Here is an 18638-nt window from a genome sequence, read left to right on the forward strand (position 1 = left end):
TCCTAAGATAAAGTGACCAGATGTCCCGCTTTTGGCGGGACAGTCACGGTTTTTAACAATTTGTCCCGTGTCCGCCGGCGTTTTAAAAAAAGTCCTGATTTTTGGAAAAACACCGCGGGATGTGGGACAAATTGTTAAAAATCAGGACTGTCCCGCCAAAAGCGGGATGTCTGGTCACCTTATTATAAGGGAAAATGGCAGAGAGTCTGGAATGCAGCTTAAATGCCCCCTACCAGTCCATCCTACAGGGTGGGAACCTGGGGGCTCAGGAGAGATCTCCTGGAGGAGGCAGTGATGGGGCACAGAGATGCTGGGAGAAGACAGCCTGGAAGTGTACCTGCAGAGTAATGACTGCAGCCTAGCACACACAGGAAACATGCGTTTATTGAGCACCTACTATATGCAGTACCAGAAACATCACAAGGTCCTCATGCGTCTTAATGCTCCTTCCCCCCACACTGAAGAGGGTGGTTGACCAGTTGACTTTGAAACAGGACTATTGGGTATGAATTATGGTTTCACCTCTTAGCAGCCGAGTGGCTTGATTAAGGGACTTAACTCTCTGGATCTCAGTTTCCTAAACTGAAAAACGGAAGCAATAACAGCCCCTACCACAAAGGGGTGTAAGTTGCTGGGATTCAACGAATTCATTTACAAACTGTTCAGATGCAAAGCAAGTGCTCCATAGACGTTAACCATTATCACAATGATTCCCTTTTAAGAGGAGGAAACTGAGAGTGAGAGAAACGAGGTCGCCTGCTGAAGGTCACACAGCTAGGGAGGGAAGAGCTGTGCTTTGAAGCCAGATCCCCATTGGCCTAAAGGCAGGAGGGGAGCTGAAGAGAGAGAGGAAAGCCAATGATGGTTGGAGAAAAGGCTTAGCAGAAACCCATTTGTCTCCTGTGGGTCCCCATCCTCTAAGAGGTGGGGTCAGGCTGCTCCTGGGACACCTGCCTGAGGAAGGAGAGGGAAAGAGAAAGCTGAGCAGAGTTCCAGTCCCAGCACTGCCGCTAATGAGCTGAATGGCTCCTCTGCACCTCAGTTTCCTCCTCTGTGAAATGGGACTAATTCCATCTTCCTGTTATAGGACTAGCAGGACTAGAGATGTTGCTTGGGAAAGGCCCGTTCTCTCCTCCCACACCTTCCACCCACTTCTGCCTTCCCGGAGAGGATGAGGCAGCTTGCCCAACCGCCCAGGAGGTGGGCCCCATCAGGGCGGGACAAGGCGACCAGGAGGACTTAATTTGGGCAGAAAAGCAGAAGTGACAGGGTTTCCCAAGTCTCAGAGGACAAAATTCCCCACATTTCCCCTCCACCTGCTGCCACTGCAGAAGGCCGCCTGACGGGCTCCGCTGCTATTCCGGAGGCATGAGGACCCTCCGGGGGACAGCTGAGCACCTCATCAGGACTGGGTAGGTCTGGAGACCTTGGCTACTGGGAGCGGCAGGCGTCTGGGGTAGCACCTAGGGTTCGCGGTCAGCACAGGCCGTGGCACCCAATACGACATAGAACTGGTTTTCCATTCCAATATTGTTGACAGTAGCTATTTATTTTCACAGTTACCAGGTTTTGAATACTAAGGATACGGTAGAGGGTGGTTCAGTCCCACATTAAAATGCCTTCGGGAGCTTGGGATGTTATAATTCATTAACTCTAACCTCAAGTGGGTCCTCCACAGTGCCCAGCATTTCCTGTATCATTTACTTTCCCACTTTCCTGGACAGCTACCTTCTCTTGCATCTTCACACTTTCATGGCCTCCTCTGGCATCCTCATCATCAGTGCTGATCTACTTCCTGCTCCCCTGAACAAACAGAAGCAAGCGTGCTGCAGTCGATAAGTACTTAGGGAGCAGGCACTATATGCCAGACACTGTTCTAGGCACTAGGACATACCAGTGACCAAAAGAGACCAAGTTCCTGCCTGGTGGATGCTCTAGTGACAGACAATAGCTGACATGATATGAGTTGCCAGACACAAAATGGCCCTGTGCTATACTACTTTTAGTGTACCTTTTTTTTTTTTTTTAATATATTTTATTGATTTTGTACAGAGAGGAAGGGAGAGAGATAGAGAGTTAGAAACATCGATGAGAGAGAGTCATCGATCAGCTGCCTCTTGCACACCCCCTACTGGGGATATACCCGCAACCAAGGTACATGCCCTTGACCGGAATCGAACCCAGGACCTTTCAGTCCCCAAGCCGATGCTCTATCCATTGAGCCAAACCGGTTTTGGCTAGTGTACCTTTTTATAGATGAGAAAACTGAGGCACAGGGAGGTTAAGAAACCTGGCCAAGACCACACAGATGCTGAGTGGTGATTTGAACCCAGGCAGTCTGGAGTCATGCCTTGAACAACAGCGGTGTTCTGTGCAAATCTGATGATGCTGATATGTCATTGCCCACACTTTGCCTGTCCACCCACCATATTCTGCAGCCATTTCCTCTGCCTTCCCACCTGCTGTTAAAAATGAATGGCCCCTGCTTCTCTCTAAGGCCAGCCCCCCACATTTTGTGCTCTTGGTCTTACCCCTGCCCCCCATGAACATCACTGCAGGGAGCCTCCCCTTCATCATTCTCCCCATCCCCCGCTCTTGAGTGGCTCTCCCATCTCCCATCTGGTTTCTCGATCTCCTTCGCTGGTTCTTCTTCACCTGGAGTTCAAGGGCTCAGTCCTTGGATCTCTCTCCTCTTCCTCAGCACACGTCTTGAGGAATCTCATCCTGCCCCCTTGATTTAAAATACCATCCATAAATCAACAACACCCAACATTCTATCTCCAGCCTGATCTCTCCTCTAAATTCCCGATTCCTGTTTCCAACCACATACTCAAAAGCTCCACTGAATGGCTAAATTGGCAACTTAAATTCCAGACTTTCAGTGGAATTCCTCCTCTCCCCACTTCACTCAAACCTGCCTGAACCAGAGACTTTTCTGTCTCAGGAAATGACACCTCAATGTTTCCAGTGCTCAGGCCACCAAACCTCATGGTCCTCTTTCTGTCACACCCACAGCCAATCAGTCTGTCTATTGACTCCTCCAATAAAATGTATCCAGGATCCAACCTCTCCTTACAATTCCTCCCAGTCACTCTGCAGTATAAGCTCTATAAGGGCAAGGATTCTCATCTATTTATTCATTCCTGTTTCTCCAATGGGTGACACATAGTAGTTGATTTTCAAAATATTTGTTGAATAAATAAATATAAGGAAAATAGAGTAGAAAAGTTTCTCAGAGGTCAACTGACCCACTCTCCCTTTCCCTCTCCCCCCCAAATTATAAAGGAGGCACTGAGGTTTAGAAAAAGATCTTCTAAACACTGAGGTTTAGAAAGAAGATCATCCTCCCATCCTCAGGAACTGCATAGAAACTGGGTTCTTCCCTGACAACTCCAGTGTGAATAATCCCAGGGAAGGCTCTGATTGGTTCAGCTTGGGTCAGGTGGGTTTGGGGTTGGTTACTCTAATTGGCCCACCTGGGAAGACTGCCCAGTTCTTTGGCTAATGGGGTGGAGCCTGTTCAGCAGATGAAGGCTTTGTGGGGCAGAGACAGTGGGCAGACACTCAACCCCCACCCTCCTGATAAAGGTTCCCCCAATTTCTTCTGTGCAGGTGGAGATTCTGGCTCTTGGGGCTCTGCAAGGCCCTTGTCCCACTGCAGGCTGCCTGGGTTGCCTTCTCTCAGCCTGTCCCGGCCAGCTGTGACCAGCTGTTGATCCAGCTTCTCCTGTGTGGTTCCCTAGCTGTTGCTGCTGCGGGTCTGGCCCACCACTGGTTGGTGTCCTCACTGCTTTATCCTCTGGGGCCCTCGGCCATTGTGGCCTCTCTCTGTGGCCTCCTGGTCTTTCTAGGCCTGGGCCTGGTGCCTCCAACCCGCTGCCTGTTTGCACTCAGCGTGCCAACCCTGGGCACAGCACAGGGCCGCCGCCTGCTCCTATCCTGGAGTACCGCCACCTTGGCCGTCACCGTGGTGCCCAATGTCTTGGCTAACGTGGGCGCGGCCGGGCAGGTGCTAAGGTGTGTCACCGAGGGTTCCCTGGAGAGTCTTCTCAACACCACTCACCAGCTACACACAGCGTCCAGGGCTCTGAATCCCACTGGTCGAGGCCTGACCCTCCAGGCCCAGGGCAATGGCTCTGTCTTCCGGCTTCACATGCTCAAGGTCACTCAGCAGGTCCTGGAGGACTTTTCTGACCTGGAGTCCCTGGTCCAGGCAGCAGCCCTGGGCATCCAGCGGGTGGTTACAGGGCTCTTTCTGCTGGGCCTCCTGTTAAACTCGGCCCGGTATCTCCACTGCTACCTGACTGACCTGCAGTTTGATAACGTCTATGCCACCCGGCAGTTAGCCCGGCAGCTGGAAGAGGCCGGGGCCACACACCTGCTGGCCTCCCCGCCAGCCTGGCTGCTCAGGGTGGCTTGGCCAAGGCTGTCCCAGGCGGAGCTGCTGAGCTGTCTACTAAGGCTGGGGCTGCTCACCCTGCTCCTGGTGGCCACTGCAGTGACCGTGGCCACGGACCACGTGGCCTTCCTCCTGGCACAGGCAGCCGTGGACTGGGCTCAGAAGCTGCCTGCTGTGCCCATTACGCTCATGGTCAAGTATGATGTAAGTGTGGAGATGGGAAGATGGGCATAGAGTCATTTTCTTGAGGGAAGGGTGGAATTTTACTTACCTTCAAGTCAGAGCCCTGGGAGAGGCTGTGGGAGCTGGGGCATCCACAGATGAACTCATTTAATTCCCACTTATGGTTCTGTTCTCACCCCCTACTGCGGGTGAAAATACTGATACCAGAATTGTTAAAATAATTCCCCCGCCCAGGTCACTCTTTTCACACGTGCCAGCATTTTCCTGGCTCCCTTCCTCTCACTTGTACAAATGGGATCGATCCTCCTTTCCCTACAAGGTTACTGTGAGCTTTAAAATGTGACAGTCTCTAGAAGTACCTGGTATGCACCATGACTCAGAGGAGAAGTTTAATAAATACTAGCTATTATTAATAGCTCACATCTGTGAATATCAAGACTGGAGGAGGGTTCAGGAAGGGTCTAGATCAGGAGTCCACTAACTATAGCCCACGGACAATTCCTGTTTTTGTAAATTAAGTTTTATAGGGGGGATAAATGGTGATGGTAGGAGACTAGAGTTGGGGTGGTGAACTCACTACACAATATACAGATGATGTATTATAGAATTGTACCACTGAAACCTATAGAATTTATTAACCAATGTAACCCCAATCTATAATAATAATAAAAGCTTAATATGCTAATGAGGCCAGATGTCCTTCTGGACGACCTTCTGGACAAAGTCCAGGCTGCGAGGGAAGCCGGTGCCAGCAGCTGCGGGAAGGAAGGCCTACTCTTGCACGAATTTTGTGTATTGGGCCTCTAATAAATTAAAAAAAGAATAATAAAATAGAATTTAAAAATTTTATTGGAGCACAGCCATGCATTGTGTGTAGGTACTGTTCGTAGCTGCTCTCTAAAGGCAAATTGAGTTGTGGCAACAAACTGTAACACCAGCAAAGCCTAAAATACTTACTATTTTAATAGTTATACATAAAACATTGACTATCTACTCTTAGGTATTTTCTATCTCATCAAGATTTGTGGTTTTCAGTCTCTTCCCTGGCCATTTTACTGAAATCACCGAGGCTCAGAGACGTTGGCGAACTGGCCAAATACATCCAGCCTGTCAGCGGCAGATCCTCGGCTGCTCTGTGACTTCCGTGGCCCGAGGCAAATTCCCTTTCATGAACTCCTTCCTCCAGTAAAAATATCAGTGGCCCCATTGGGATAAACACAGACATATCAATAGTATCTAATGAAATATGTTCTTCAACTTGAAAGTTCATTTTTAAATTCTGATTTTAAATGAAAACAGAACATTTTCACAGGCCCCTGAAAGCATTGTGGGGCCCAGCACTGTGCCAAATGGGGAAGTTGGCTCTGGGCAAAGCCAAGGGCCAGCCCAAGAAATCTGGTTTCCACGTTCAAAGGGTTAACCTCTGACCTCCCTGCCTCTGCAGACACCATTCTTCCTCGCTCCATCATAACTCATGGAGGTTGTAGGACCTGATGCTTATGTCCAGGATATTGGGACCGGCCCAGGCTCGGACGGCCCCACTGCATTTTTTTTTTTTATATTTGTGCCTATTTGATAGAAAATGCATCTGCAGTATTCATTTACAAAGGGGTCAACAAAGTGCTAATGCCCAATAAGCATTAATTTGATTTCTCTAAAATGAGAGTAATAATAAAAATCTTTCTTCGAAGAGGAATATAAACGAGTTCATATTGCTCTTCAAAGAGAAATAATGAAAACAGCCTTAGTGCGGTGCTGTTCATTTGGCAGAAAGCCTGTTTCAGACTTCCGATCTCCTGTGATCCTCCTCAAACCCTAAGGCAAAGGTTGCTTGTGTGCCCATTTTGCAGACGAGGGCAGGGAAAGTCGAGTGGGCCCTGAAAGCGGCAAGTGGTGGGGGGCAGGGCATGGCCAGGGCGGGCGTCTGTCGGTTGACTCGGCCTTTTTTTCTCCTTTCCGAAGGCCGTCTACACCGTCCTGGACTTCGTCCCCTTCCTCTTCAACCAGCCGCCTCTGGAGAAACCCTTCCACTCTGCCCACAAGTCCCTCCAGTGGGAGCTCCGCTTCACCGCCCCGGGCTGCCCGCTGCTGCCCGCCCGGCGCCCGCTCCGGGCCGCCCCCCTGGCCGCGGGGCTCCTGCAGCTGCTGGCTGGGGCCACCATCCTCCTGGAGACCTACGCCCGCCGCCTGCGGCACACCATCGCGGCTTCCTTCTTCACCGCCCAGGAGGCCAGGAGGGCCCGCCACCTCCATGCCCGGCTCCAGCGGAGATACGACAGGCACCGAGGCCAGCAGCCGCCCCTGCAGGCTCCTTCCTGACCCCGACACCGGGACCTGCCAGCAAGCACCCAACATGGATGGACATGCCTGGGCATAGGGACACCCGGAAGAACAGAGAGCCCCGGAGAAGAGGGGGAAAAGATCTTTGGGGTCACACAGACCTAAGTCATAATATTGGCCCTGCTGCTGCCTCCCTGTGTGACCTTGGGTGGTGGCTGCACCTCGCCGAGCCTCCTTTTCTGCAGCCACATAAGGACAATGATGTGAGCTACTTTCCGCACAGGAATGAGGTGAGGACAGAACGAAGTATTGGGCTCGAAAGGTAGAAAAAGGACTATGCCAAGCGCAGAAATGGCTCAGGGCTTCTCCAGGCCAGGAGGGAGTCGGTCAAGGCTCTCACCCGCAGCAACTTGACCTGGTCAGTGGAGACGTCGCTTGTGAATGTGTCTAAATGCGCCTGGAACTTATTTATGTGCCCCCGAATCCTCTGAGCTTATTGACTGTAACCTAAAATTGTCCTTATTTTATAAATAATATATTTATTAAATCCTAAATTAGGTTAGATCACTCCTTTGCGTCAAACTCCTTTTGCGGCTTCCTTTAAGGCTGTCAGGTTTGGCAAATGAAAATACAGGACACCAGCATCCCGTTGCTTTTTAGATACACAAAGAATATGGGTTTCATGTCCTGGAGACGTATTGTTCTTACGCTAAACATACTTAGAACGTGCCCATAGCGGTTGTGTATCTGACATTCACACTGAACTGGATCACCTGTACTTTATCTGGCAATGCTATCCCCATCGAAGTTATAATAAATTGAAATTCCCTGTGGAATTTTACCCCTTGTTTTCCCCTCCAGGTTATTATCTGCCCTTCTTCCACCTGCTGTCTTTCACAGGGGTCTGACCTATGTGAGTCTGTGAGTCTGAGTCATAACACCCGGGCTTGGTTGGATGGGGTCAATGAGAGGCACCGATAGGCCGTCCAAAGTGGGAGGGGCAAGAGAGATCAGGAAATTTGTTCCTGCAGCCTCTGGGCTGTTACTGCGCAGAGGTCCCATTCCGTTAGCAGGAATAGGCTGTTACTTCCCAGCACCCAGGGCAGTGGTCTCCCACTACTCTACATTTCTTTTGAAGGAAGCCTCCCCTGTAGAAAACCTCAGCTGAATCCATGGTTGTAAAAAGAAGACACTCTTAGGGGATAGGCAGAACAACAATCAATTACTACAATCTATTTAGTAATTAGAATGCAAAGACCTACATATTAACTCTATACTCTTCATTCAATGTGTCATTTATTTACAAAGAGTGAACCATATATACTCCTTTCCAGTTGAGCCGCCCTGGGCAGTGGTTAAATGCCTGTGATTAGAGCATTGGCTTTCTCACCAAAGGGTTGAGGATTCAATTCCCAGTCAAGGGCATATACCTGGGTTGCAGGTTCAGCCCCCAGCCCCAGCTGGGGTGCATGTGGGAGGCAATATCTGATGTTTCTCTCTCGTCCTTTCTTCCCTCCCTTCCACACTCTCTAGAAAAATCAATGGGGAAAAATGTCCTTGGTGAAGATTAACAACAACAAAAAAATGAAAGTAGGGGACCATGTCTGGGGATTACAACAACAACAACAACAAAATGAAAACTGAGGGATCATTTTTGGGGATTACACAACAATTTAGCTCTGTGGCAGACACTGTCATATCTGAGAAAGCAGAAAGATTCAAGAATGACCCCCAAAGAAGAAACTGAATATCACCTTCCTATCACTTGCTATGGATTGAGACCAATCCTACAGAAACTTGTAAGACCATGCTCACCCTATTTGACTGAACAGGGCTAGGTTGCCACCAATGATTATTGGAACAGGTGAATGAAATTGTAATTAGATTTCTGACACAGGGCCTGAAATACATTCAACATTACATACCAGTTATTATATACAAGGAAACTCAGCATTTACTAAAACATATAGGAAATCAACTTATTGCAAGTAAAACAACACTACAAGTAATAGAGTCTCCATGTCCTGAATCTAAGTCCTAGAATTGCAGTTTCTCCATCTCCTCTTCGTTCTCTGGATACATCTAAGAATGATATGAACTCTTCAGGGAGACTGGTGTGTCTCAGAAGTATATCCATTTGGACAAGGCAATAGAAACCATCTTATCATCTGCCCACCGATGCTTTAGATTTCTCGTGTCTACCATCTTAACTCTTTACACTTCAGTTCTTTGAACCATGATCATCTTTTTTGTTTTTGGTTGTTTTTTTGTCATTCACTGGCAAAGTTTCTCCTTCTCTCATAGTTTTAATTTCTGATTCCGAGATGGCTTTTCTTTTCCCAACTTAAGCTTAGATTGGGGTTGCATCATCCCCCTATAGAAGTTTACAACTTTAGAGAGCTACCTCTATTAAAAGTATGATTTTATTCATCCAGTAAAAAGATTATGAAAAGACAGCAAAAATGAATCTGATATTTTCACTATATCCTTCCAGCAGCCCGTTGACTTACTTCTCACAATAGGACCTGCCTTATCCAATTTCAAGTCCAGGTTGAATATGGTTAGCCATTTTTGCTCAAAGAGCCAAGTCAATATAATGTAGAAAGTACATTTGTGATCACATATCCCTGTTTCTTCAACATATATGTATTTACATTTCTAAAATATTTCATACAGGATGAACTCGTGCAGAAGAATTGGGCTTTAATCTCTTAGGTTTAAATTTCAAATTCCTGGTAACTGGTGATTTATTAAATGACTGTGCCTTCTATGTTTAAAGTTTCTTTTTATCCTAAATTTTCTGATGTCGGTTAAATTTCAAATTTCTAGTAAAAAGTGATTTTTAAATGCCTTTTTGTGACTTCTATGCTTAAGGTTTCTCTTTATCATGAATTTTCTGATGTCGAACAAGTTTTGAGTTTATGCTAAAAGCTTTTCCACATTGATTACATACACAGGGTTTCTCTCCAGTATGGATTTTCATGTGTCTATTAAGATTTGATTGATTGTTAAAAACCTTTTGACATTCATTACATTGATAGGGTTTCTCTTTAGAATGACTTTTTTTATGTTGCTTAAGACTTGAGAAATAGCGAAAGTCCTTTTCACATTCATCACATTTGAAGGGCTTCTCATCAGAATGAAGTTTTCGATGTTTAATGAAGTTTGAATGATGGCTAAAAGCTTTTTTACAAATATTGCATTGGTAAGGTTTTTCCTTAGTATGAGTTCTTTGGTGTCGAGTTAGATCTGAGAAACGGACGAAGGTCTTTTTACAATCACTGCATACGTAAAGTTTCTCTCCAGTATGGAGTTGCATATGGCGATTAAGATCTGAGAGCTGGTGAAAGGTTTTGTTGCATTCATTACATGGAAAGGACTTTTCTCCAGTATGAATTCTTTTATGTAAATTAAGATTTGAGATGGTTTTAAAGGCCTTTTCACAACCATCACATTTGAAGGGTCTTTCTTCAGTATGAACTCTTAGATGTATGATGAATTTGGAATATGGATTGAAGTCCCTTTTGCAGTAATTACATGTGTAGTATTTCTTTTTAATATGAATTTTTTGGTGTTGATTTCTTTCTGAGAAACTGGGAAAGGTCTTTTCACAAGATTTACAGGCAAAGGCTTTCTTTTGAGTATGAATTTTTTTATGCTGAGTCAAGTTGAGTTTCTTGCCAGCATGAAATTTTTGATGTGTATTAAAGGATGAGAGAAACCTAAAGGCCTTCTGACATACATCGCATTTGTATGGCTTCAGTTCATTGTGCGTGTTCTGATGTTGAATAAGCTTTGAAGCTCTGTTAAAGGTTTTGCCACATTGTTTACACTCAAAGTGTTGATCTAGAATATACATTTTTTGGAGCGTTGTAAACGATGCTTGGTGCCTAAAGGCCTTTGCATCTTCACCATATCTGTGGGCTTTCATTACCTTGTGAATCCTCTGGTGTCCAATAAGTTGTGAGAGGTGGCTGAAAGCTATGCTGCAGTCATCACATTCATAACGCTGGACAGAAGAAGTACTAGGTTTTTGATCCTCAACATGGGGAGAGCATCGTCGGACGGTAATCACAGATTCTTTAAGGGCTTGATAATTCGCCATTGCTGGTTGACATGCTATTAGGAAAACAGTGAGAAAAATAAAATTAAATCTGGACATCATAACAAACATCAAGATAATTAGTAAGTGGGGTAAAGGGAGGAAAGGGTTCAGTGACAGGGGACTTTAGAAGGGTAGCATGAGAAGTAGGAGCTTATGGGGTAAGGAATGAGAGACGTTCTCCAAATAGTGCGCAAGAATAATTAAATGATCAACATGCAGCCACTGACATTTTTCTTTGAATTTAAAATACTTATATTTGTGACTGTAAAAAATGACTTGTTGAAATTTAAATTACCAAAACAAAAAAAGCTTCAAGAATTTAAAATTAATCACATGAAAGTCCCAGTATCGGTTAAAGTATTATTTTCATTAAGGTCCTTTAAAATGTCTCTGTAGAGATATAACGATTTGTGAAGGTGATTATATTTTAACTATTTTCCTTTAAATAGCAAAATTAAGGAAATTTATATTGGTAAATATAAATCTGATGTAGCAATTTAACTGATATTTGATATTTTAGTGGATGACAGGCTCATTATTGACTGGGCCACTCATCTGTTTGGATATTTGAATTATATTTGTTTTTGTTACTGCTGAGAACACTCAATAATCTTTATATATACATCTTTGTTAATTTGTTGAAATACACTCTAGTCACAGAATGTTAAAATGCAATGCAATCCCCAGTATATATACACAGCACACACAGGTAAGTTCTTAATTGCATGAGCATACCATTATTTTTTGGTATTTTGATAAGCCTAGACTATCAAACTTATGACCCACATAGTTTGACCAAAAGATCACTTCTAGCATTATTTTTTGGTAATAACTAAATCTAAATAAAAATTGTTTAATTGCAACTTGACGACTGGAATCTCTGAAAGAGAGTATAAAGGCAGAAGGAAAGATCAGAAAAAATATTTGAGGAAATAACAGTGCAAATTTTTCCAACCACAATGAAAACTATTAACTCACAGCTTCAAAAGCCCAACAACAGAATACACATTCTTCTCCAGTGCACAAAGAACATTTCCCACGATGAACCACATTTTGGCCATAAAACAACAAACTTAAAAGGATTCAAGTCACAGAGTATATGTTTTCAGACCATAATAGAATTAAATTAAAACTTAGAAAAATACCTGGAAAATCCTCAAATATTAATACTTTCAAACCAAATAAACTTAAGCAATCAGATCAAACTAGAAATGAATAGAAAAATCAGGAAGTTATTTGACTTGGATGCAAACCCAAAGAATTTGTGAGATATGCCGAAACCGGTTTGGCTCAGTGGATAGAGCGTCGGTCTGTGGACTGGGGGGTCCCGGGTTCGATTCCGGTCAAAGGCATATACATTAGTTGCGGGCACATCCCCAATAGGGGGTGTGCAAGACTCAGCTGGTCAATGTTTCTCTCTCATTGATGTTTCTAGCTCTCTATCCCTCTCTTCTTCTCTGAAGAAAATCAATAAAATATATTTAAAAGAAGAAAAAAGAAGAATTTGTGAGATGTCCATGGTAAAATTCAGAGCACTAAAGGCCTATCCTATATAATAAAAGCTTAATATGCTAAGTGTACCATTGTCCAGTTGGCTATTCAACCAATCAAAGCATAATATGCTAATGATATGCTAAAGCTGCTCAACTGCTCACAATGATGTGCACTGACCACCAGGGTGAAGGTGCTTCCACCAGTAGGTGAGCTTGCTGCTGGGGTCCGGCCAATCAGGACTGAGTGAGATGGACCAGACGTGCCCTGGAACCCTCCTGTAATCCCTCCCGGTCAACCTCCTGTGTCCCTCCCTGGCCCTGATCATACACTGGTGGGGTCTCTCAGCCTTGCCTGTGCCCTCTGGCAATCCAGGGCCCCTCAGGGCGTGTTGGAAAACCGGTTTCAGCCCATTCCCACAGGCCAGGCAAAGGGACCCCACTGGTGCACAAATTCATGCACTGGGCCTCTAGTATATTATAAAGAAGAAAGCCCTCAAATCAATGACCTCAGCTTCTATCTCAAGATTTAAAGAGACAAACAAATTAAGTCAAAGTAAGCAAAAGAAAGGAAATAAAAATCAAATCAGAAATCAGAGAAACAGAAAATAAATCAAAACAGAAAAAAATGCAATTAAACAAAAAAGTTGGTTCTTTACAAAGATCCATAAAATTGATAAGTCTTGCCAGACTGATAAAGAAAAAAAGACACAAATTACCAATGTTAGGAATGAAATAGATTATGTAATTACAGATTCATAGCCATTATAAGAGTAAGAGAATATTATGAATGCGTTTAGAAGACTGATTTTTTGACAAAGGTGCAAAGGCAATGGGAATGTTTTATGAAACAATTTATAATATGTCCTGTGATCCAGAGAAATTATTAACAGATTTTCAAGGGAACATTTGAGAATTTGGTCATAAAGAGTTGTGAAGATTTAGCCACTGTTAGGAGAAAGATTCCAAAGTTAAATGTGGTGGACACATAGAATACAATGTTGTACTGTGTGTGTGTGTGTGTGTGTGTGTGTGTGTGTGTGTAAAGATCTCAGAACTAGAGATAAATGGAAAGAAATGAGATTTTTACAGTATGCCATTTAAATTAAAATGCATTTGAATATACACTGAGTAGCCAGATTATTATTATCTGAATGCATAATAATCTGGCCATGCAGTGTGTGTGTGAAGCCCAGTGCATGTATTCGTGCATGGGTGGGGTCCAGCCAACCTGGCCAGGTGGAGGGGTCATGGGTGGTTGGCCAGCCTGCTTGCTGGTTGAACTCCCAGTTGAGGGGACAATTTGTATATTAGCCTTTTATAATATAGGATATACATTGAGTGACCAGATTATTATGCATTCAGAGATCATAATAATCTGGCCACTCAGTATATAAAACAGTATATTTGATCATTGACATATGAATATTTAACTACACAGAAAATATATATTACACTGGCTGTCATAGATCAGGGAGAAGAATGAGATCATAGAGTCCAGATTAAGGGAATATAAAATAATGATGGAGTCTTAAATAGAACAGTAATAATTGGCAAGCAACTGAACAATATGATTCACTGAGTTCTCTGTACCTGATTTCCAGCCCTCTCACTATCACATTGCCAGCCATAAACAGTCTAATTTGTTTTATTTGAATAGATGTATATTTATGTATGAAACACAAAACAGAACAGAAAGCAAACAGATTTGTTTTCTGAAACCACAAGGCAGTGGAGAGAGTAGGAAAATGTAGTAAATATAAAAGTGATCACAACTTGATAGAAGATATGCCGAAGTGCACAAAGAATAAAAGGCTAAGGAAAAGAGACAAACACATTAAAGTAATAAAAGTTCAGAAGGTGACTCATTTGTATAGACTAGTGGCCCAATACACGAATTCGTGCACATAGAAAGGCAATTAATTAGAATAAATATTTTAATATTGCTATTCCCCCTTTCTCAATAATAAAGTGTCAACCAAATTCACAATTGACAATGACAGATTGAAACACACTCATGCAATGGTGCCAGTGAGAATTTTATATGTATACATATAAAATGTATACATACAAGAGTCAACTTAGCCTTATATATGCATATATATGTTTACATACAAGAGTCAACTTAGCCTTTTATAGATATAGAATATACTTTCTTAATTAGACCTGCTTTCTGATTTAGCTAAACTTTATCCAGCCCAACCTCTATTTCAGGTAATTGTCAGCAGCACAGCAGTAAATATCAACACAGCAGTAAATATCAACACAAAGCAGATTATTATAGATCACGCAGGGAGAACAAAGGGTACAATATTTAACTGCAGCAGTGTTTAACTGACTGTATTATGCACAGTGAGAAAACCTGAAGTCATTTTCAAGGTCCACCATTTCTTACTTCTTTTCAGTTGGGTCAAGTTTCTAAACTTTCTAAATCTTCATTTTCCAGCTAATGAAAAGAAAATAGGATTCTACTGAGTCTCCCATCTACCTACTCCAGGACTTCTGTGAGGATCAATTGAGATGAGGCACAGGAAATTATTCACAAATATTTGGTTAAAGTGTAAAATATTTGCACCTGGCTCTAAAGTAAGTTGTGTTCCTGAGTTGAAAAACTGTAAGGAGGCTAGTTGCTAGGTAGAGGAAGCTGGGTGTTGCTACGTGACATCATTACCTGGCACCTACACACACCCTTTCAGGCTGGGCTGGGCTATGGGCCACATTTGCACCATAGCGTTTTGGCAGCATTGGCTGTGATTTGGTGGGGAGTCACTACGAGGTGGTGGCGGGGCCTATGTCCCACTTGGAGGGAGCTGAGTGTTGCTTTGTGGGCACCAGGTCCATGGTGCCATTTCTCTGTAAATGGCAAGTGCGCCTCACGGCAGCTCTTGCATTGAGTGTCTGTTCCCTGGTGGTCAGTGCGCATCATAGCAACAGGTCACATGGTGGGAGGAACACTTGGCATATATAGATGAATTAGCCAGGTGGGAGAGGAATTTGGGCTAACTTATTAAGTTTTTAAAGAGTAATCCCAGCTGTGGTGGTTCAGTGGTTGAGCATCAATCTATGAACCAGGAGGTCTCAGTTCGATTCCCAGTCAGGGCACATGCTCAGGTTGCGGGCTCCATCCCCAGTGTAGGGCATGCAGGAGGCAGCCAAAAAGTCTCTCTCATCCTTGATGCTTCTCTCTCTCCATCTTCCTTCCTCTCTGAAATCAATAAAAATATTTTTTTTTGAAAAAAGAATAAGAGGGCTCAGGTTTACTTGAAATTCTTGTGAACAATTCTGATAAAACCTTTGAATTTCTTTCTGGATTCCAAGACTACTTCCCAAAAATGCCTACAGCATTTTAGTCTACTCTTCAGATCTAATAATGACCCAAACTAAGAATCGCCTTTTTATCCCTTGACTTTCAGGAGTTTGTTAATGAGCTATCTTCTCAATTGTGCACTGAAATGTAAGTTTCTATGAAATCCCTAGATGACCATTGAAATTTCTACTTTCTGTTAATGATGGGGGTATCATCTTTCTCCAATTAGATAGTAAATTTTCTTGCTTTTCTGGTTTATTTCTTGATTGGTTTGTTGTTCATCTTCACCAGAAGATATTTTTTCCATTAGATTGTTTAGAATGAATAGAAGGGACAAGGAGAAGAACATCAACGTGAGAGAGACACATTGCTTGGTTGCCTCTGGCATACACCCTGACCCAGGTTGGGAAATGAGCCTGCAACCTGGGTAACTACCATTGGCCAGAATCAAACCCACAACCCTTCCATCAGTGGGCCAACACTCTAACCATTGAGCATCCGGCAAGGGCCTGGCTTGTTATTTTATCTCTAATATACCTATTATTGAATCTAGATTTTTTTAAAAATCCCTCTCTATAATTTTCTTAGAAAGAAAAAAGCAAGGTTTTTCATGACACTTTTCTAGCTAACCCACCATCCATTCTAATCACTGATAAATTATTTGACCAGCTATTCATATTTCTGTCCCTTCATGTGTAATACAAATTTTAAAAATTCACCAGCACAGTAGTTAGTGTCCTAAGATGGGAGGGCTAACAAAAGGGGCATGGGGGAGAGTGGTGACTACGGGGTAAAAATAAGATTTCTTTGGAGGCCCACGGGGAGGGCTCCTGTCCTGTTACCTCAGGCGTCCGGGTTGCTCTGACCAGCTGGGGTGTGAGCTGTGATGGCTCCCACCTGCTCACTGTTTGTCAATTACCTGGGCATGGAGGGCCCGTCACCTCTTTCTCCAACATCCTGGGCAGTTCCCCTCGCTTCAAAGGTGATATCGCTTCTGCCTTGTAAGACCAGTGTCCTAAGAAAAACAGGTGACTTTGACCATGCTGCGGTTATTACAGAACTTAGACCCACACTTTTGGTAGATAATGAATCTCACCTCAGAATCTCCCAGGAACCTCTATAGCACTGTTTTTGTTTAAAATGAAGGGGGCGGGGGAGGGGGGACCATCTACATTCTAACAATTCCCCAGCTGTTTCATAGGCACACAATGGCCTTAACAGTACAGTTTTGAAGGGAGTTATGAAAGCTTGGGAGGCAGCGGAGAATACAAAACTTGAGTCCTCAAAGATAAAAATGCCCATTCCCAACATCACACAGCCCCAACACTTTTCCGAGAAATATTGAGTTGAAATGCAGTCCGGCATTTTCAGGGGCTTTGCAGATAATCCACACAGAAGGATAAATATTCGTTTTAAACTAACAAGGGAGGATCTCCTTACCCAATGACACGAGAAAATCACAGTTTTCCAGCGTCGTATCCGTATACAGTTTTCTCTCTTCGGGGTCCAGACAAGCCCACTGGTCTGGAGAAAAGACCACAGCCACATCTCCAAGCTTCACCGACTCCTGAAAGAGCATTTCGTACATTACATGTGTGCGTGCTTCCAAGTGGCCCTGAGAGGGCGTTCAGGTTGGGCATAACTGGGAGAGAAACAGTATCAGGATCAATTAGAAAGCATGGAAAGTGGAAACTAAGGAATATACTTTCTCCTCAGAGAGTTTGGGAAGGCAAAATTACCTATCCTCTTTTTTTTTTTTTTTTTTTTTTTTTTTTTTAAAGCCATAGCTAAAGAAACATGCATTTGTTGTAGTGCTTGGCTGAGGAGCCAATGGGGTTGACGACTGAACCTGGAAGTTGGGGTCCCACCTGGAGCCTGGGAGTTGGGATCCCACCCAGGTGGAGCGAGGAGGGAGCGCCCCCTGCCGGGCTGCTGGGCTGGACCATCAGCTGTTCCTGCCTTCAGATGGGAAATGAGTCCCAAGGCTGCCCGACTTCCAGCTGACGCCCTGGGCCCTCGGGCTTTCAGACTTGGACTAGAACTACACCAGCCTCTCTCCTGGGTCTCCGGCTTGTTGCCCGCAGACCTGGGGGTTCTCAGCCCCTATCACAATGTGAGTCAATTCCTTATCACAAATCGTGTGTGGATCCCGTCGGGGTGCCGTTTCTCTGGAGAACCCCAATTAATATAACTTGTTAGCATCCGCACGGTGTAGACTGATGAGGATGGTGCAGGCTGAGGTATCACGGGGGGCCTTTAAAAACGGAGTGGATTTGAACTGCACGTTAAATGCAAGGAAGGCCACTTCTGGTTCCAGCGAGAATGGAGTGGTTGCTCCGAGTTACCCTCTCCCTGTGAAGAGCTTAAAAAGCTAGATAAGCATAGAAATCGCCGTGTTTATGCGCTGGAAAGCAATCTCTGCAGGGCGGTGACCTTGACATAATGAAAGCACACATTATCCTGGAACTGGCTTTGATGGCATCTCTGGAGACAGTGCGGGGACAGGGACCCGCAGAGAGCAGGGCCTCGCCGGAGGGAGAGGAGACCAGAGTTTGGGGTCTCCCTCCAGCACAGCCAGGGCTGGGAGAGCAGGGTGCTACTGGAGAGTTAGCAGGGTGCTGACCTGTGGGAGCTTTCCCGCCAGTCCCTAGCTGACGTGGGGACTGTGCCTGCACAGGGCCACCCGTGGGAGGGCAGCTGTTGGGCTACTGAGGCAAACACACGTCTTGGAGGTCACACAGGGCTCGTAAGAAGGATTCCAGCCCAGCCAGAGGGGAGAAGGGGGTGGGCGGGCATTTTTAGTTGAGGCCATACAGGAGTTCTACAGAGACTCAGTGCAGAAGTCCTTCAAAAAGGGGGGCAGAGCCCGGCCGG

General features: G+C 44.5%; 1 protein-coding gene across 1 annotated transcript; it reads left to right on the top strand.

Moving 5' to 3' along the window:
* Positions 1-1346: 1346 nt before the first annotated feature.
* OCSTAMP (osteoclast stimulatory transmembrane protein) lies at positions 1347-7770 on the top strand (the record flags this gene model as incomplete). Its single annotated transcript, XM_084889065.1, is given in 5 exon segments — positions 1347-1412; positions 3613-4603; positions 6545-6896; positions 6899-6922; positions 7724-7770. Coding segments are annotated over 5 exon segments (1458 nt in total). The 5' UTR covers positions 1347-1368.
* Positions 7771-18638: the final 10868 nt, after the last annotated feature.

Source organism: Pipistrellus hanaki, assembly GCF_964339955.1.
Source record: "Pipistrellus hanaki genome assembly, chromosome: 6".
NCBI lineage: Eukaryota > Metazoa > Chordata > Mammalia > Chiroptera > Vespertilionidae > Pipistrellus > Pipistrellus hanaki.